The sequence below is a fragment of the Micrasema longulum genome, unplaced genomic scaffold (genome assembly GCF_059751315.1).
Source record: "Micrasema longulum isolate JH-2025_06_02 unplaced genomic scaffold, ASM5975131v1 h1tg001607l, whole genome shotgun sequence".
NCBI classification, from domain to species: Eukaryota; Metazoa; Arthropoda; class Insecta; order Trichoptera; family Brachycentridae; genus Micrasema; species Micrasema longulum.
The window spans coordinates 206,604-226,390 of record NW_028278788.1 but is presented as its reverse complement, the minus strand read 5'-3'; the positions used below and the strand labels follow the sequence as shown (position 1 = coordinate 226,390).

Below are 19,787 nucleotides of genomic sequence, written 5' to 3'. Positions count from 1 at the left end.
CCCGCCCTTATATGTATATAAACTGTATATGTAAATAAAGTGTTAAAAAAAAAATCCCGACACGGTCGACATGGAATATTAATATAAAAAGGTGTTTTTAAACCAGAATATTTCATAGTCTTTGGACTGACCTGAACCGTAAAATTAATCACCTTACCTTCATATAACAAATTATTTTATCAAGATCTGCCGCGATTGGTGTATCAATGCAATGTTCTATGCACCATTAGGTGCGGAAAGGGAGTGATGATGATTTTTCACCTAAAACTTATCTGTGATAATAACTTCTCTTCTTTATAATGATTCAATTTAAATTGTTTAAGTTATTAATAATTGCATTTTGAGATTATTTTTTCTACCTGAACATCACTCCTCATCACGATATAACATATTGGTTACAATATGTAGTATAAAGTAAACGAGTTTAAAGCATCTGTTCGGAAATGAAACTGGCAGCTGTCTTTTTTTTATTCAAGAGAAATTGAACTGAAACGAAATATTCAAGTTATTGAGTTTCATCAGTAAATATTTTTGTAACGTGGTCCAATTTCTACTAAACATATTTTTTTTTCTACAAACGCTGTTAATTTTATTAATGCGCTTGAATTATTAGATAAAAGTACTGTAGTAAGAAGTACGGATTATATTTCTAGTGGGTAGGTAATAATTTAGAATGGAATATGATATTAAGTACAATCTACAATAATTATACTAAATCTTTGATCATTTATATAAAAAGACCAATGTTGGTAAACAACCGTACCTAATAAGAAATTAATAAATATATTTCTTACTTTAAACATTAACAAATTTAGAGCACATTCGCTTACTTATAGTAAATGAAGCAAAATATTTCAACAACGTTTTGAGTATGTCCAAATGCTTCCCCCCTAGCGAGTTATTCATATTTAAATTTGTTGCAACAGAGAGGAAAAACATTTTTGAGAAGAGAATATGGAAGCCAAGGCATTTACAGGGTTTATGACCTGCATCAGGTTCTCGACGTCCTGGACGTCCACTGCTGACTGTTCGTCGGCAGTTTATGTCAGAACTTTGGGACGAGAACATGACTTAGGAGGACGCAAAGGAGTTGGCAGCTGATAGAGATACATGGAGGCTTTTTGTGGATACCATATGCTCCAACTAGGGAGTGGACATGGAATGATGATGATGAAAAGAAGAATTACAAAAATTGGAAAAAAAAATCGGGCTATCCTTGTAAAAAAATACATGAAATACGCTGTACATTAAATATGTTACGTAGAATCCAACATAATATTTGTTAAGTTTAATTATTACTGTCATTTCTGTTATAAAAATATTTATTTTGCTTTGAAAAAAAAGTTTATTTTCTTCAGAAATAATACGCATAGTATTACAATGAAAACGTTTCCCATTACGTAAAAGAAAAAAATAATTCTTGTGTACATAAAAGGGTTTTGTTTATTGTGTAATTATTTCCTCTAATTTAGTTATTTTTGGGTCTATTTGAATTATAATAGCTTAACACGGACACAGCCTAAATGCCGTAATACATTTGTAAAATTGTAAACTTTTAATTAATTTGGAATGAATTATAAAAATACTATTTCGATGTTTTTAATGACACTTAAGCTAGGGTTTCCTAGGACAACGGTGCCCGTATTTTAACGGCCGCAGTGAACGGTGATGCAGTAGACAGCCGTCGTAACGTCGACTAGAGAGTGGTTTCCTAGGAAAACGGTGTTAAATGGTGTTGATAACACCGTTTTCCTAGAAAACCACACTCTAGTCATCGTTACGACGGCTGTCCACTGCATCACCGTTCACTACGGCCGTTAAAATACGAGCACCGCTGTCCTAGGAAACCCTAGCTTTAGCCATTTCCTAATAATATATTGTGTAAGTGATAATATATGCCTTAAAAATATACACTACTTAAGATTGCAAAAAAACTGTTATTCAATATACTTTAATCATCCTTAATTCACGAAGTCGGTATGTGTCATATAACTTGCGTAATTATCTAGTTAATAATGTGGGTGCTTGTCCAATTTCATAGCGTTAACCTTTCACTATTAGCTTCTAAGTTACCAAATGCACTCAGGACCTTGTTTCTGGTTATTATGATATATGCAGCGGCAGTTAATGCACTCAATCTAATAAACCCACGCTGAAATTAACAGTTTCCGGAGATAAATGATTGATTATGCACAATCAAGACTCGAGAGTAATAAATATACTTTCAGACTCAAAAAATCTAATTGAAAAACATAAATGAAGTAAATTCGTGGTCGACAAAAACAAGTAGGTAGTCAATACAGTGCAATAAAATAAAACTCAGTATTTTGTATAGCTTAACCACCATAAATGTTAAATTGTACTAATTGAAAGATGATACTCGGATGTATCTGAGAATCACAGGTTATAAATAATACATGTAAAAAAAAGGTTAACATCTGTTTAAGGATTTAACGATCCTTTTTTTTTACTATGCTATTATTATAGAAACAGGAACAAAATATCAGCAACCTGATTTACGCGTTACTCAAAAAGTACCTACCTAATTAAAATCAGCAAAGGTATTCATAAAACAAATGTCCGAAAACATTAAAGTTAGTTGGTCTTCACGGCCTCAAAGATACTCGTGATGCTTTTCTGAGTTGTTGTGCCGTATATTATTTCTCCTTCTTGCATCATTTCAAATGATGGATACTATAACGCTGTTCGAAAAATCTGCCGTAAAAAGAAATAAAACAAGGCACAACAACCCAGATAAAAAAACATCGCTAGTATTGCATTTCCTTCAAAAAATTCTTGTTGTATAAAACATTATTATAATATACTCCTGATATTTTAATAAATTGATTTGAATAAGTGAATTTTATTTGATTAAATTAGCATAAATTGCCAAACTAAAATAATACGTTTCACTAACTTGTGATAAACATTTGGCAAGCATAGTTTTTAGCGCTTTTTTCGTTCAAATATTTATATTAGGATTTTATATTAAGCTTTTCCCGCGGCTTCGCTCACGTGGTATTAGGGAGATTATTTAGGCAATGAATTAGTTGTGTTTTTTTTTTATCAATAAAAGTTTTCGTTTATCAATAATAATTTTCCTAGTGGAATAATACATTTTATCGGAATCGAAATTAGCTTGGTCTTCTAACTATCGCTATGAAAGCAATACGATAATACGTTAGCCCTATGGTAAAGAAGCATCGTTATTTTGATCACAAATCCAAATCTAACTTCGTACAAAACCAAATTAACCATAGATAAATAAAGTCAATTTTAGAAATTTAAAAAAATATTTTAAATTGATTTTTGTTGACAGTACACCTTACCGCCTACTCATTTTCAAATCATTTCGCTAATTGTTGAGATATTATATATTTTTGTCATTGTTAATTTTTTTTATTCGGGATTAAAAATAAAGATCCTATTTTACTTCTCACCTCTCCGGCTATAGATTTGCTAGAAATTGTATCAATCAATGGGAAGCACAAACAAACACACTTTTGCATTTATAATATTTGTATGGATAAGTGGCGTGAATTGACTTTGGGTGGCTTCTTAACCCTTACATTAATGAATTAGTAACAATTTTATTTGAAAGTGCACATTTCGTGTTTCCAATGTATTGGAAAACATATACCTCTTTACAAAAAAATACTCATTAACATAACACACGATTCTCAATTGTATTGCAAATTGACGTTATGGAAGCCGTAAGAATTCTAAAGGAGAAGATTTTTATCTCGTTTTCTCAGCATCCCAAGAGATTTCTAAACATCTGCAACCAAATGTCAACAGGATATGAACAACATTGAACAGATGAATATGTCTTCGTCTTCGATGGTAACTGATTGAGGCATAACGGCGTGCAATGCTAAAAGTCATTATCAAGTAAACAAGGTTTGTGGAAATGTATACATGTACCGGTTTTTTACTAGCCATGAGAAGAACATTAAGTTTCGATTATCGTTCAAGATTTTTTATTCAGCTAACGTTAAAGGTGTGGAAACATATCGATTTAATATACGCCATGAGCTCGCGTGAGTTTGTTCATTCAAATAAAAATAGGAATAAATTCTTTTGTATATTCGATAGATTATTATGATCGTATTGTTGATATTGAGAATATCAAAAGGCATTCTGTATGTCCCATAGACCCAGTGCCAGTGGTTTACTGTTAATTATGTTTGTTTATGACCCAGTAAATACGTACTGTGAAAAACATCTGGCCAACTGAATGTAAGAAAAAAAACGATACGAAGGTTTTGGGTGGTATATGGGTAATATTAGGGTTGCCAAACCTCCCTGAATTCCGGAATTTTTCCGGAAGTAGGCTAATAATGTTTTAATTTTTCTGGCTCCTGGAAACCCGCTTAAATCTCTCGGAATCGATTACTGTATGATGATGACTATTTGTTGCAAGAAAATAGACTTATTAAAACATTTTTAAGATGAACGTAAGAAAGAAACAAAAAAATTGGTGCATTTATTTATCGATCGCAATTGTAAATGCAGTAGTTCAGCGTGTTTTAGCGTAGTAAATGAACTTTTCTCAAAATATTTAACCTTTCAACAAGATATATATATATATTAACAAATATATGTACATATATATATATGTAAATATATAAATACATATTTGTATGTTTATTATTTTATGGTTATTTATTTATTTATCAAAAGCATGCAAAAATTAACATATAAATTATCAAGTCCTACTGAACTGCATAACATGCAGTTCGTCCGCAGATCATAGCAGTCAGCATAGTTAAGTTCTAATATGTATACATAATCTTATCTCTTAAATTCCATAAACATAAAAAAGCTTTAATTACTATGGAAAAAAAGAAAATGAGTACATCAAAAACAAAAAATAAATAAAAAAATGACCAAATAAAAAAGAAAAACACAAAAAAAAATTACTTTGAAAAACCACGTTCCAAAAGCCAAATTCTCAGCAGACGTCTTTCTCATAAGCCAGATAAGTTTTTTTGATTTTTTATATTGAATGGGAGCATATTATACATTTTTGGTATGTTGTACTCTAATGTTGTTTTCCCGTATTTATTATTGAATTTAGGGAGAGCTAGTCCATCTACACTAGTGAACCGAGTATTATATACATACTCCAATTTATTTATATATTCAGATAGAGATGCATGCTGAGAAACCAGCTTCAATGTTAGTTAAAAAATAATATTTGACTTTAGTTGTTTTTTAATATACCTCCCAGATTTTCGGTCGATTGAGTTAGCAACCCTAGTAGTAGGTACAAACAAATGCGTTGAAATTTTTATAAATTGAAATCAAAGAAATCGTTCTCGAGTGCTGTATATGTTAGCACGTTTGGTTATCACGTAAAGTCACGGTTTTGATTCTCGACAGGGCAGATATAAAATCATTATTTTCAGTTGATTTTTTAAATTATTTGCCCAGACGCAGAAGCGTATAACGCAAAACCAATTACTTTTTAACAGCTGCAAATATAGAAATTTTAGTAAAAATAAGCAATCAATTTTAGAAAATAAAATCCGTTTACTCGTATATAGGATACTCTCAAGCATCTAAAATTAAAATTAAATTTAAAAAAAAAACTAATTACCTTCTTTCAGCTCTGAGTCAGCGGCTTGTCCATTTTCAAAAATAGTTTTGACGAAGATGCCCATGTGTCCTTTAGGGGAATCTCTTCCCCCTACAATACTGAACCCAAGGCCCTTACCACCCGCGCACTTGGTGAACGTCACCTGGGAATCGACAAAATAGGAACATGTAATCGTAATTGCTCATCAGATAAATGTACCGTGACTCACCGTCTCATTGTTTAACACACAAAGGTCGCCATTCTGCCGTAATCTGATATCTTTGTTAACCCTGGATGGAATAGGGTTCTTTCATAGCACATGGCGCTAAATAAATGAGGTGTTGTGTTACCAATCTCGTAAGATAATTTGCTAAAAGACTCAGTTCGCTACGGTGAACTAAATGAAAATGAATAAAATTTAAAGAGCGAATACGTGTACGCTGGGGAATTTTAATTAGCTTGTGAAATAAAGCGCTTTACATATTTACGCTCAAAGAATTAGCATTTACATCAAGCAAAAATGCTGATGAGACAAAGGCATTTACTTCTTTATCTAGAGGTGTAAATATATTTGAAAGAATGGTATATTTTCTTGTTATTTTAATAACGCGTTGTTAGCCTTCACCGGAAAATATATTGGTGCGTAGGCGCAAGGCGGCTTAATTTCCATAAATTTAAAATTATTCCTGAATCACTAAATTAAGTCATTAATCAGTATGCAAGTACAACCAACCTCTGTCAGGAGCGATCCGTCACGTTCTTCCGGCCCTTGTTCCGGCGACAGCCTTGCCGGGGGCGAGGGGGTTTTGCGGGAATCGAGCTCGTCTCTCTGTCTGTAGTGGTCATGCTCGTCACGTTGTCTGTAATGGTCGGGTTTGTGACGATCCGAGTCTTCCCTCTTGAAATGGTCGTGGTCTTCTCTTCGCTTGCAGTGGCCCGTGGCAGTAGAAGGGATCGGAGGGAGCGGTCGAGCGCTCGGCTTCGGGGGTAAACCCCTCGGCTGCTCCATACCGGTACCGACATACCGCCGTTCTTCATACACGGGTCGGTAATCCGACGATCCCCAAAAACTGTTCCTACTATTCTCATTTTTACTATTAACGTATCTAGGTAAATATTGACTAGTTTTAGTATCGTTATTATTATATTCGCTGAACGGTCGCAGAGGTTTCGTTAAATTATTATTGTCGTAGTTAGATATTCTCGAAGCCGTTGAATTAACTCGATTCAGTCCATTGTAATTTCTTTGGTGTTCGTATTTTTCTTCTGTGCACGTTTTTTGCGAAGGGCTTCTGGTTAATTTCGTGTTCCTGTTCAGAGGTCGATTTTCTCTATGAAGGTAGATGTCCGGCGAGCTGCCTCTCCTCGCCGAAGTTCCTCTGTCATGCGGACGGGGAGCACGAGGGGGTGGAGATATATCTTCCGATCTGACGATGGACACTCTCCGCCCTATGTCCCATACAGATCTTCTGTAATCTATGTTCGCTTCCTCCGGGTGCGGCGGTGACCTTCCGTGGGGCAGTGATGCGGGACCGCTGGGGCTCGGAACGTAAAATGTCGCGTGGGAACAGAAAACATCTTGAACCGACAGAGCTCTTCTTCTTCTGAGTCCGGCTTGTAACCTTCCCAAACCGCCTCTGAGCGACCTTTGCAGTTCCTGCACTCCCGCTCCTCCGGCTCTCACAGAAGACGATTTTAAAACTTTCACTCTATTTCTGAGAGAAAGTTTTCCGTTTTCTTGGTGTTTTATTTCTGGAAGAGGTTCCTCTTGCGCATCCGCAAGAGGAGAGTACTTGGAGCGAGACTCGGGAGGAATGGGAGAGTCTCTGTCTGGAGAGTCCAGAGGAGAACCTTCCCGAGGTGCCGGACCACGCGGTACCCTCAACCGAGAACAGCGCCGCCTTAGACGTCTCCAACCCTGCGTTATATTAGCGCTCCATAATCCTTCATCTGTAAAAAAACTCGTACAGTTAAAATCTGCCATTCAACTAATTAAACAGCAATTTTAGAAAATTTTTTGATCCACATATTAGAAAATAAATGAGCAATTAAAACACGTTTAAAACATCATTAATTTAATTGAAATACTTTAATAACATTTAAACTAAATCGTAAATGTGTTGTTAATTGAAATTAATTAAGTTTTTAACTCGACCGACTCTCGGTTGAACATAATAAGATGTGCGCAGCTAAAATCGCCTTAAATTAAAATGTTCAAAACTCCGCATTTAAATTTCATTTACTATAAACCTAATAATAAAAATAAGTATTTTTCATAATTATTCGGACATATGGTTTGGAAATCTTCTATTTATAATTTTATTAATAGTTTCTTTCAGACACTCTTAAAGTAGAGACGATTTAAAAGCGATTATGGCGATACTAGTCTTAAAGAATATATTTACTATCCATGCATGTATCGATCATTATTTTTAGCAGGGATTCTGTATTAAAACACTCTAGAGTCTTGGTCATGTTTTACTTGAAAAATAATTTAAGAAGTAGATTCTGGAAAAAGATATTTATGTATAGAGATATTATTTTCGCAGTTGCCAATAACTATACCAGAACGAGTTCTCATGCATTATTTTACCCACCCAGAAGCCGTAGGAATCCAAATCAGAATTTACCCATTAAAAGGGAAATTCGCTTGCTCAAAATGACTAATTCTAGACATGTCGGCAGTTTAGCAGCGATTTCCATTATATTCATTCGCTTTTTATTTGAACCTAATACTATTCTTCCCGAGATTCACGGTCTACATTACATAATGGGTTAAATAACCCGTAAAGTGATTCTAACTACAATTGTTAAATAAATAATAATTGCGTTGAATATACAAACTACTTAGCCAATATGTTGTATGAACATGTGTCGAGGATTTTTGGACGTGGCGTGGGTGGAGGTATCTTGTCGATATTTATTACAAAATTTAATGAGAAGCGATACTCAGGTTCCGGTGGCACAAATTTTCTTTACCTTTTTAGTACATTTTGTAATAAAGAGGTAAAGTAAATAAAATTAAATGTGTTTCTAGTTATTTTTTCAAAATTACGTAATAAATTTAATTTATGTTTATATTTAAATCGAGACGCGAGAATGTGCTGCATAACTAATCACTATATGTATGTATTTATACGTTTTAAATTAATGAGTCGCCTATTTCCAAAAACCCGTTGTCTTCTTATGGCCGCCATAGGGAAATAGCGCGTAGATGACTCAAATATGTAATTAAATTATTACTAATTGAAAGATAAAAATTTTAATCAATTTGTATACTAAATTATTTAATTAAATTTTGCGCTTTATAAATGAATCACATGCTTATACTATTGTTGAATTATAAAATTGAATTGCAAAATTACTAAGTAATTAAATTACAAATTTTATTTACACGATACTATATTAATTGAAGACAGTAAATAGTATTGCTAAACCACTGTATTATTAAATAACTTATTTGTATTATATTTGTTATTTTGAATTAAATTGTACTAAGTATTTTTTTTTACATATTTTTGACATTTAAAGCTTTCTGTAATATTCAATATGTTTAAGGCATTAACTTTTTTTTAAATCTTTGTACTTTAAAAAAAAAAAATTATCAGCTAAGCCTTTAATTTAGAGGCTTGTCAACAGGTAAGAGATTGAATATGGAAGGAGGTTATAAAAACTACACCACAACACCCAGACTAATTAAAAAAATCTTTCTTGAATTTTTTTAATTGCAACTGCGGGAATCGAACCCGCGACGCCAGTTTCTCAGTTGGCCGTCTAACCAACTGCACCACGGCGCCTGTTTGTAGTCAAACGTTTCGATAATTGATAGTAAATAATTATAAACCACTTACCGACTTTTCTACTAGTCTACAGGGTTCAAGACGTACTGGTATCTTTGTCGGACACGAATTAATATTAGTTTTATATTTTTTGCTACTACTATGGCGAGGCTGTATCTATAGTTGGATTTGTATGTTCGTATAATGTATAATGAAGTATCCTGAAGAAAAGACGAGTACATCTTAAAACTTGTAGACAGAAGTCAGTTAGTGGTTATACACAAATATTTATTAACATTTTACAGATAAACATTTTATTATTACATATATTTTTAGTCAAGATACAGTTTTTTTTACAACATTGGCGTTTTACCACCCAACCGTTTTACTTAGATAAATAAATAAAATATAATGTTAGGTGATTAGCCTTTCATTTTATAGAAATATGTACAAAATTTATTTACATATTTATTTTACTTTTTACTGCGCCTGTCAGTGTCACCATGCCGTGTGACAATTTTTTCGAATTCGTCACATAAATTCTAAGTAAATTTAAAGAAATTTTTTAACTCGAGTAGTGTATTGTATTTTTTTTTGAGAAGGTGAACATGAACAGAAATATACAAGGAAATAATGAAATCTACTAAGCCGCGAAACCGGCTTGTCAACAGGTTTCTTATTTTTCCTTTACAATAAAAAAAGTTGAAGAAATTAAAAATAATAAATAAGAAATTATGTAAAAACAGTTTTCTATTTTAATTAGTTTTACTTTATTATTATTTTCTGTTTTTCACTTTAATTTGTATAGATTTTTTTGGTTTACGTGTATATTCGAAATGATAATATACGAGTATATATTATATACTTCAAATTACTAAAGAACTATAACAATGTAAGACTCTCCAAGCACAAGAGCTAGTTTCTTTTTTGGAAAGTTACACTTATAAGAATTACTAAGTCCATAAAAATAGATTACAACAGAAAAAAAAACATATATCATTCTATGTAACAAAACTAATAAATAACAAAACATATGAAATTTGCGATCCCACAAAATCTGTAAGTAATTATTAAATTACACAAAATAATGTCATAAAAAAATTACAAAAACTAATATGTACGTATTATTTAAAATCAATTATTTTAGTGAATTAGTTTATTTTACCTTTCTTTCTGCAATCTGCATCACTCGTGTACCCCCACATACTCTCTTGAATCTGTCCCTTATTAGGGGAGGGGGCGGCGAAGCTGTGCCTCAGGGGGGCCATCCTGAGCAGCCTGGCCCCGGCAGGGGCCCCCATCGAGCTCCCACCCTGGTCGTCTCTGTCTCTAGCCTCCTCTGCCCCTCGCCCCACAGGGGGCTCTGCCCTTACGACGTAACAGCAACTTTTCCCCTTATCGAGCATTGAAATTACGCATCACTTTCGTAACAACTTGTTTAAATTCACCGGTTTTACTTATTTGATCACTTGCCTGGAGGTATTATTAGTGTTTTAGAAATATCGTTTTAGCTTTTTTCGTTTTCTAAAATATTGAATAATTAATAATGAGTTCGCTTATTATTAAGAAATTAGTGTATATCTATGCATATGTGACACATTTTGTAAACATGGGAGATGTTACAATTATACAAAAAGAGTTGAAACGAACAGTAATTTTAAATTAAAATATGAAAACCAGTTATAGGCTAAATTGCTTGATCTAAAAATCAGTACGCCGTGCTTTTGTTTAGGTAAATAAACGTTCAATGAAGAAGTTAAGTGCAACGGGAAATTCGACAAAAATAATTTATTTTTACGCGCGCCGCGCGGCCAAAATTAGAGCATTTAATTGTATGGCGAAGTTTCTTGAAAATGTGTGCAAAAATTCGTAAAAATATTTTTGATAAAAATGAACTCCTTTGAACGACGTCACTAGTTCTCCGGAACCAACCGATGACAGAGTGTTCTGATCCATTTCTGGTTGCTGGGAAGCTAACTTACCAATCAGGACAACTCACCATAGAAAACTTAAGACGTCATAGGCGGAGTAATTTAAAACCACAAAACTTTAAAAAATCATAGCGCTAATAATGCGATAGGTAAATTTTTAATGTTTTTATTTTGGCTTAGTTTTATAGTCTATTAACAGATAAATATATATTTAAAAAACCACTGAACTTTCTCATTTGACAAATACGTCTTTGTTAATTTTGTGGAGTTTTGTATGAAAGCAAAAAATAAAGATCTTAACGCTTAATAATTGTTATTAAATTATTTTTATAACAACGGTTTTTTCAGACAACTCGGTATTTGAAAATGGGGACCAAGTTGCGGTAGAACAAGGTCCGCGACATTACCATGGCACAACAACCCGATCATAAATGCATTTACTTATAATGCAAGCTGAATTTAAATCTAGAACGCAGTATCGTTCATCTCAAATGGAGGTTAATTACGGTTCAACATGTGAATCACTTGGTTATTACTTCACAGGACTGTTTAAATAATTAAAGATGCGTGTCAGGTCCCTAATTCCAAGTCTCATAACATCTAACCGTCCACAGTGTGGTCCTAAGAACCTTCTTGTGCCCAATCCTCAACACGTGGGTTGATATTTTATACTGATGTTTGAGATTAATGCATATAATAATATTTAAAATGTATTCCATTCAACGTTTACTTTTTAATAGTGAGATTAGTGTGGGAGGGACCTTCACAACGTCATACTTATGTGCGGTAGTTCTCACACTTTGTCGTCTGTTGACAGAATTATAAGAAATTAGAGGGATTACCCAGAACGTGTTATTAAATCTATCGATGATTGAATAATTTTGATACAAACCAGAAAATAAACCTCTTGGTTTAATCAACAACATTTTAAGTGGGTGTGTCTTAACGTTAGAAGACGTTCCCTCTAATAATTCGATTGATTAAGGTTTCCACTTAAACAATTAATTATCGAAGTATTAAAGAACATGTTAAAATCAAATATTATGTAAAGTGATCTCTCTAACAGGCCAATGACAGATAGTAAGCCTTAGACTCTTTTTTTTAATGTCCTCCATTTATGTTGAAATAAACGAGTACATGTCATACTATGTCAACTCCTTGGTTAAGTTGTAATATTTTTTATTGACCATCAGAGTTTATTTAAACAACCAGTCTTTTAAACCACGGGGCAAAAGGTTTGGTACTCAATACATAAATAATTTAATCTAAAGATTTTGATTTATATATGTATGCGAATCTATTTTGAAATAATTGAATAAATAAATAGCACGAATTAAAATTATTAACTGTAGAGTTCTATCAAAAAGGTCTCCTTTTTATAAAAGCCGAATAAGTCACATTGAATGGGTAAAACATCGCGTTTTTATTATCATATAAAGTAATTTATTATTATTCCCACAAATTTTATAATTAAATTTTCAATCAGATACGTATTTTGTCTTTTATTATTATGGATAACTTACATTTTCGGAATATCATAATGGCGCTACGAATATTGATTTTAATTATTATTATAGGTAACTTATTTACCGCATCTGAGATCCTAATTAACCGAGACCCGATTAGCCGATCAACTGAGACCCGTAGAGCCAAGAGGAAAGATTTGTCAGGGCCCGTAGGGCCGATTGCATGAAGCCCGAGGGGCCTAATTTGCTGTCATTAACAGTCGCGAACCACTAACTGACATTATTTTTAATTGCAGATTCTTCACTATTAAATTTTGGTTGCTTAATATTTGTATATTTCGTGTGGTTTTGATAGCATTATTTCGAGGTGTAGATTCTTCTTTAATACATTTTGATTTCTCCAAACAAAAAAATACACTATAAGGGCCATGGGGCGATTTTCTAGGAGCCCAAGATCCTTATAAAAGGAGGTCTGAAAGGCCTATCTACTGAGACCCGGAGGACCGATTACATAAAGCCTGAGGGGTCAAAGTTTCTAACATGCAACAGTCGGCAAAAGGTATTGAGCTTATTGTTTCGCACACATAAAGCGAGGGTTTTTAATGAATAGAATGGACTGTACTGTGATTATACGAAAACTGAATAGTATGTAGTTAAATTATTGTTGTCATGAGCATCTGAAATAATGTTTGTTTGAGACGGGTCATGAGCCCGCGGAAGTTGGTAGTATTGCGGACTTCGGATCAGGAGGTCGGACCACAATTTTATGTTTATTTTTCTACCACAATTTACGTCTCACGGAACCAAAATTAAAATATTTCGTTTTCTCAAATATTTTATTTAGCTGTGGTAATTATAACATTGATGATCATTCATAGTTCTGATTGTAGCTCGATATTCTAAGCGTGTGTATAAATGTGAAATCGGCCGATGCAGCTTTGTGCATTGAATGCATCTAAATAATTACTATGTGCGCTTGTTCAATATGATATAATGACGAGATTTATAATGCACAATACGTACTTGCTGTAAAACATCTCAAATATGATAATTTCGTATGCAAATGGTAATGATGAATGCATGTCGAGGTATTTGCGTGCTACTAAAATGCATGACAACCATAGGTAAACAGACTGCGAGACATGAAATAAATAAGGTGGAATTTTATTTTTATTTATCTAATATATCAGTAAATATATTCAAAGTAAATTTAAATAATTTTTTTGGACACGAGTAAAAACAGCTTTTTATTTTAATTAGTCTTACTGTATTATCATTTTCTGCTTTTCTTTTTATTTCGTATGATTTTAATTATTTTCACTTATTTATTCGAAATTTAAGAACTTCAAATTACTAAATAAATATAACAATTAAGTCACTCTTCAAGAACAAGAGCTAGTCTCTTTATTTGGATACTAACTTACATAGTAGATTGTATAAATTTGTAGAGATTGTATATATTAAAATATTTAAAAAAACATGTTATCTGTATAATTTTCACTTAGAAGGTCCGTAGTACATACGAGTATATTGGAATTTAAAAAAATATTTATGTACCCAACTGGATTTGTTTTAGGGATGTAGAGCGAATGGACAACGAAAGAACGGCTAAAAATATTTACGATGCGAATGTTGATGGATACAGAAAACGAGAAAGACCGAGAAAGACATGGCATGATCAAATCTAACAAATGCTTGAAGATAAACATGTCAAAAGTCGGAATAATTGGCGCGCGTGCATGAGAAAATGTATGAATATAAAGGAAGCGAGATCTGTGTGCAAAGACGTCCCCTTCGGAGAAACGACGTGATGGTTTGTTTTTGTTAAATTTAAAAAATAATGTGTTTACGCAATTCCGTACCATTCGTCTTGTCGAACAATTTTTCTTGTTTGTTCAAATTTTAGAAGACCGGATTTAACCCCTTTAGTTGTATTTCAACTGAGATGGGGAACATTTTGGAAAAAGGAACATGGATGTCTAGGCATTTATGCACCACAACGAGCCAAAAGGCTCAATTGCAGTGTTGAATTACAGTTCAAAACTAGACTTGAGAAAAAACACATTTTTTTTCGTTCTCACCGGGAATCAAACCCGGGACCCTCAATGTGCGAGTCAAGTGTCTTGGTCGCAATGGATCGCCATTTAGAGGGCTTATGACCAGTCAGGAATATTTTGATTAAACCTCGGTCAAAGAAAAAGTATAAAAATTGAAATATATTTTTATGAGTTACCTATCTACAGAGTGTTCTTTAAACCCTGTCACATCCGAAACCACGACGATCAGTATGAGCAAGAAGACATATTGGCATATTAAAATTAATTTTTAGAACGACTAAAATCTTAAACAATATAATATAGTAAAAAACAAAAGGCTGTTTTCTTCTGCAAGGGAGAAACGAAAATTTTTTTTTTGTTCTAAATTTTTTTTTAAATATGCTAATATGTCTTCTTGCCTATACTGATTATCGTGGTTTCGGATGTGACAGGGTTTAAAGAACACCCTGTATATATAGGTGAAATAATTCGGTCAAATAAATCTTACGAGCATTAATACAGGTTTTATCTCTTTTACTTCACAACAATCAACAGTTGGAGTTGTGTTGTGGTCCTGTGGCTAGTGTCGCCGTGTCGCGGACTGGCGGATCAGAGGTCCGGGATATAACAAAGATTCGATGTTTGAACTTCACTCTACCACGACACGATTCCAATTGTCTTATAAAGAGTTATTTACAGATATTAACAGAAAAATTCTCGCAAAACTTTATTGTAATTCTTATTTTACAACTCGTTGAAAATGCCCCCATAAATTTAAATATTTGGGTCTATCATAAGAACGTAAATACGTACGTATTCCTTTTTTAAAAAACCCATACTTTTTTCTAATTTAGTCGTAATATACATATATTTCAATTTTTTTTTCTTTTCATAATTGATAACAAAGGAAGTGACAACAGTAAAGAGAAGATAATGTTAAAAAAAAAAAGTAATGGGTCATTCTTGGTTGTGTCACTATAAACTGTGTCTCTGTAATCAAGTTATGTGTGTGTTTTTAACTCTTAAAAGATTGTAATAAATAATTACTTTGCGTGCGGTGATGTAACATCATGTTACCACAAGCAAAATACCGAATATTCTAAAGTTCAGACATTAAAAAAAAAATCATGGAGACACACTGTTTAATAATTCTTTTACTACAATTTATAAAAATAAACATTTAATTTAGTTCTGGCAAAATAAATTAAAAATCATAAACAAGCCGCTGATTTTACATGCGTACGTCCCCCATCACTGTCGATAACCGACTGAATCTGTTTCACACAAGCACTAGCCGCAGAAAAGCGTACCTGTCTTTTTTATCATGAGTTCTATCTTCGTGCTCTCACTTAAACAGATTTATTGCTGTATTGGTGGAGATCCATTCTTCGCGTGGCAAGGAAATATTGTTTGTAATAAAAATTCAGCACAGTTTATACCAATTTTATTTTCCGAATCCGGTGTGAAAATGTCCATTTGAACACAAAAAATACTTGATTAAAAAAAAATAAGACAGATATATTTAGCCTTGTATCGTTTATGTACTAGTGTGACATCACAGCCACACAAGAGTTGATAAATAAAATGTAAAATTTAATAAATGACAGATTGACACTGACACATAAATTCGTAAATAAAACGTAAAATTTAATAAATGACAGATTGACACTGACACATAAATTCATAAATAAAACGAAAATTTAATAAATTACAGATTGACACTGACACATAAATTCATAAATAAAACGAAAATTTAATAAATGACAGATTGACACTGACACATAAATTCATAAATAAAACGAAAATTTAATAAATGACAGATTGACACTGACACATAAATTCATAAATAAAACGAAAATTTAATAAATGACAGATTGACACTGACACATAAATTCATAAATAAAACGTAAAATTTAATAAATGACAGATTGACACTGACACATAAATTCATAAATAAAACGAAAATTTAATAAATGACAGATTGACACTGACACATAAATTCATAAATAAAACGAAAATTTAATAAATGACAGATTGACACTGACACATAAATTCATAAATAAAACGAAAATTTAATAAATGACAGATTGACACTGACACATAAATTCATAAATAAAACGAAAATTTAATAAATGACAGATTGACACTGACACATAAATTCATAAATAAAACGAAAATTTAATAAATGACAGATTGACACTGACACATAAATTCATAAATAAAACGTAAAATTTAATAAATGACAGATTGACACTGACACATAAATTCATAAATAAAACGAAAATTTAATAAATGACAGATTGACACTGACACATAAATTCAAAAATAAAACGAAAATTTAATAAATGACAGATTGACACTGACACATAAATTCATAAATAAAACGTAAAATTTAATAAATGACAGATTGACACTGACACATAAATTCATAAATAAAACGAAAATTTAATTAATGACAGATTGACACTGACACATAAATTCACATAGTTTAGACCAAAAAGCGATTTCATCACTCCCGCGATATCCCAGGGCTGCGGCTAGTATGGTTTTAATGAAGTCTAAAATAATAATTTTATTTTTTTTGTAAATTTTAATGTTTTTTCAAAAATAGTTGTGGGCGTTTTTTTAGGAAAAAATAAAATAATAATTTCCTAAAACTGTGTGTGGATCAGTGTCAACCTGTTATATATATTTTTATATACACAGTAAATGATCTTCCAACAACAGGCCATGCCTTTGTGGGATTTTTTGTTTACTATTTTTACTATCATTATGTATTTCATTGATATGTAAATATGCTTTATTTTTTTAATACTCTGTTTTATCACTTACGTTTATTGTAAAAAAAAAAAACAAGAAATTTAACGAAAAAATTTAAATCTTATCACAATGTTACGAGCTTTTTAGTCGAATACTAACGACAAACAATGATATGATTCGAAAAAAAAATAGTGGTCCCAATATGAAATACACATATTTTTTTATACATGCAGCAACTCAATCACAAATAACTATCGACGTGCTAATAAGCGACGTGATATTTTTTTTTCACCATGGTTGTTTATCGTATTCGCGATCACAATGGAGCATACGTGTAATACCTAATATTAAATGTCCAAATATTTACGTTTCGCGACGTATAATCCTGCTGCCCAATCACATATTTGAATTTCACCGGTGTAAATATGGAAAATATAAAAAAACTGCTATTTTTATTTATGTATTTTTTATTTATCATGCTATTTATTGCATTTAGCCGGAAAAGCAGTCGCCACAGTAATTTAAATTTAATTTTCACTTTTTTGTATTAGGTACTTTTTACTATCTTGCAAATGCAATATATTGGACTCTTTTTTAAAGAAAACGCCGATTTTTCGCCAATGAACGGAATTTTTAACAAGGAAAACAAAAAAACAAGCCGACACGAGCGTTGACTTAGAGATTACAGACGCGTTTATTTATGACTGCGAAAACTTAATATTCATTTTTGTTCATTGTGATCGCTCAAATGCTTAGCATGTTTTTAAGCACGTCGACAGTTATTTGTGATTGAGCTGCAGGTGTAATTTTTGTGTACGTATATCCAGTGATATCAATTTTCGGTCGTAGTGTCGGCCTCGCGGTGTAATGGTCAGCGCGTTTTGCCTACCATGCAAAAGATCTCGGGTTCGATTCCCGACATGGTTGACATAAAATATTGATTCAAAACGGTGTTTTCACACAATAATATTTAATATACTCTAGACTGGCACCTGACCTGGCACTGACTGGTCATCTTACCTGCATGAAACAAAAACCATTAAAAGGATACGCTGCAATTGGTGTACCAATGCAGTGCCCTATGCACCATCAGGTGCGGAAAGGGAATGATGGTGAATATTAATTTCACATGTAATAAATGTTATATTATTTTTGGGAGATATCTTATTACATCCCTTTTCAAAACAAAAAAAGAGACGATTTGTGTCCGAGGCTGCATACCATCGCGGCATTTATTTTTAAATGTTGTTTTTCACTTTTTATGATCACACCGATAGAAAAAAAAACACTTAACAGTAAAATATGTAACCTTATAATATGGTCAAAACAATAAAATTGCCATAACTTTAAAGTTTTATGTACGAAAAAATAATAAAAACATTTGCGCGGGAAACCAACAAAAAACTTCGAGAATCCGGCGAAAATCGAATTACGGATGATAGACTTTTATTAACGTGTTATTTTTTGTTACGGTTCGTAAACTTTTCGTTTCGTATTGTCGCGAAGGTATAAGGCCGACACTACAGCGCGTCAAGCCGCAGCTCCGACTCGCGATATACTAATTTCAAATACCTAACGTAAACATGTAAACAGTAAACTTTACGCGCAGTTGGTTCGTTGGTTGATGGTATAATTCGCATTAGCATCGCGATTAATAATAACAAATTTACAATAGCATTATCAATTGCTAAATGAAGACGTTCAGTGGCTTTAAAAAAATACATATTTGTTAATTGACTATCAAACTAATATCATATTTTTGTTTGTGTATCGTAGTCGTCGCTACGATAATGGAGTTTTTTGACTACTCCGCACGTGACTCACTTGTTCTCTTCGGTGAATTGTCCTGATTGGTGGATTGTTTTCCCAGAAAATCTATCACAACACTCCATTGCTTGATTTATATTATTAACATAAACGGCTAATCTGCCTTTTAAAACATTTATAATACTACGTATTTGGCTTAATAAATAAAAAAAAAATTAAAACATAAATTTCCTTATACCCAAGATTTATATAAAAAAATGAAACCTAAAAATTATACAAGATTTATATTTTAAAAATTAACCTAAAAATTGTACAACATATTCAGTAGAAAGTTAACATAATAAAAGAGACAGTAATACAAGAAGAAAATCATCAGTACTGTTTCATACAGCTGGGCAAAGTAAACAAAAAACTGTGAATATTATGAAATGCATGAATAAATAAATATAATTACCATTCACTATCTT

At 32.3% G+C, this 19,787-nt stretch overlaps 1 protein-coding gene across 5 annotated transcripts in view; it reads right to left on the bottom strand.

The window, feature by feature from the left end:
• The window catches only part of LOC148274675 (uncharacterized), a 63,532-nt gene extending 44,419 nt beyond the window's left edge, over positions 1-19,113 (bottom strand). Inside the window, exons 1-4 of one of the 5 annotated variants that reach the window (XM_088236784.1) lie at positions 18,574-19,113; positions 10,526-10,884; positions 6,315-7,531; positions 5,603-5,744 (exon numbers count right to left, since the gene is read on the bottom strand). In XM_088236784.1, coding sequence (XP_088092910.1) covers positions 5,603-5,744; positions 6,315-7,531; positions 10,526-10,766 — 1,600 coding nt within the window. In that variant the 5' untranslated portion in view covers positions 10,767-10,884; positions 18,574-19,113. The remainder of the gene's footprint in view (positions 1-5,602; positions 5,745-6,314; positions 7,532-10,525; positions 10,885-18,573) is intronic. The other 4 variants (XM_088236785.1, XM_088236786.1, XM_088236787.1 and 1 more) reach the window with 4 other exon arrangements.
• Between the last annotated feature and the right edge of the window lie 674 nt (positions 19,114-19,787).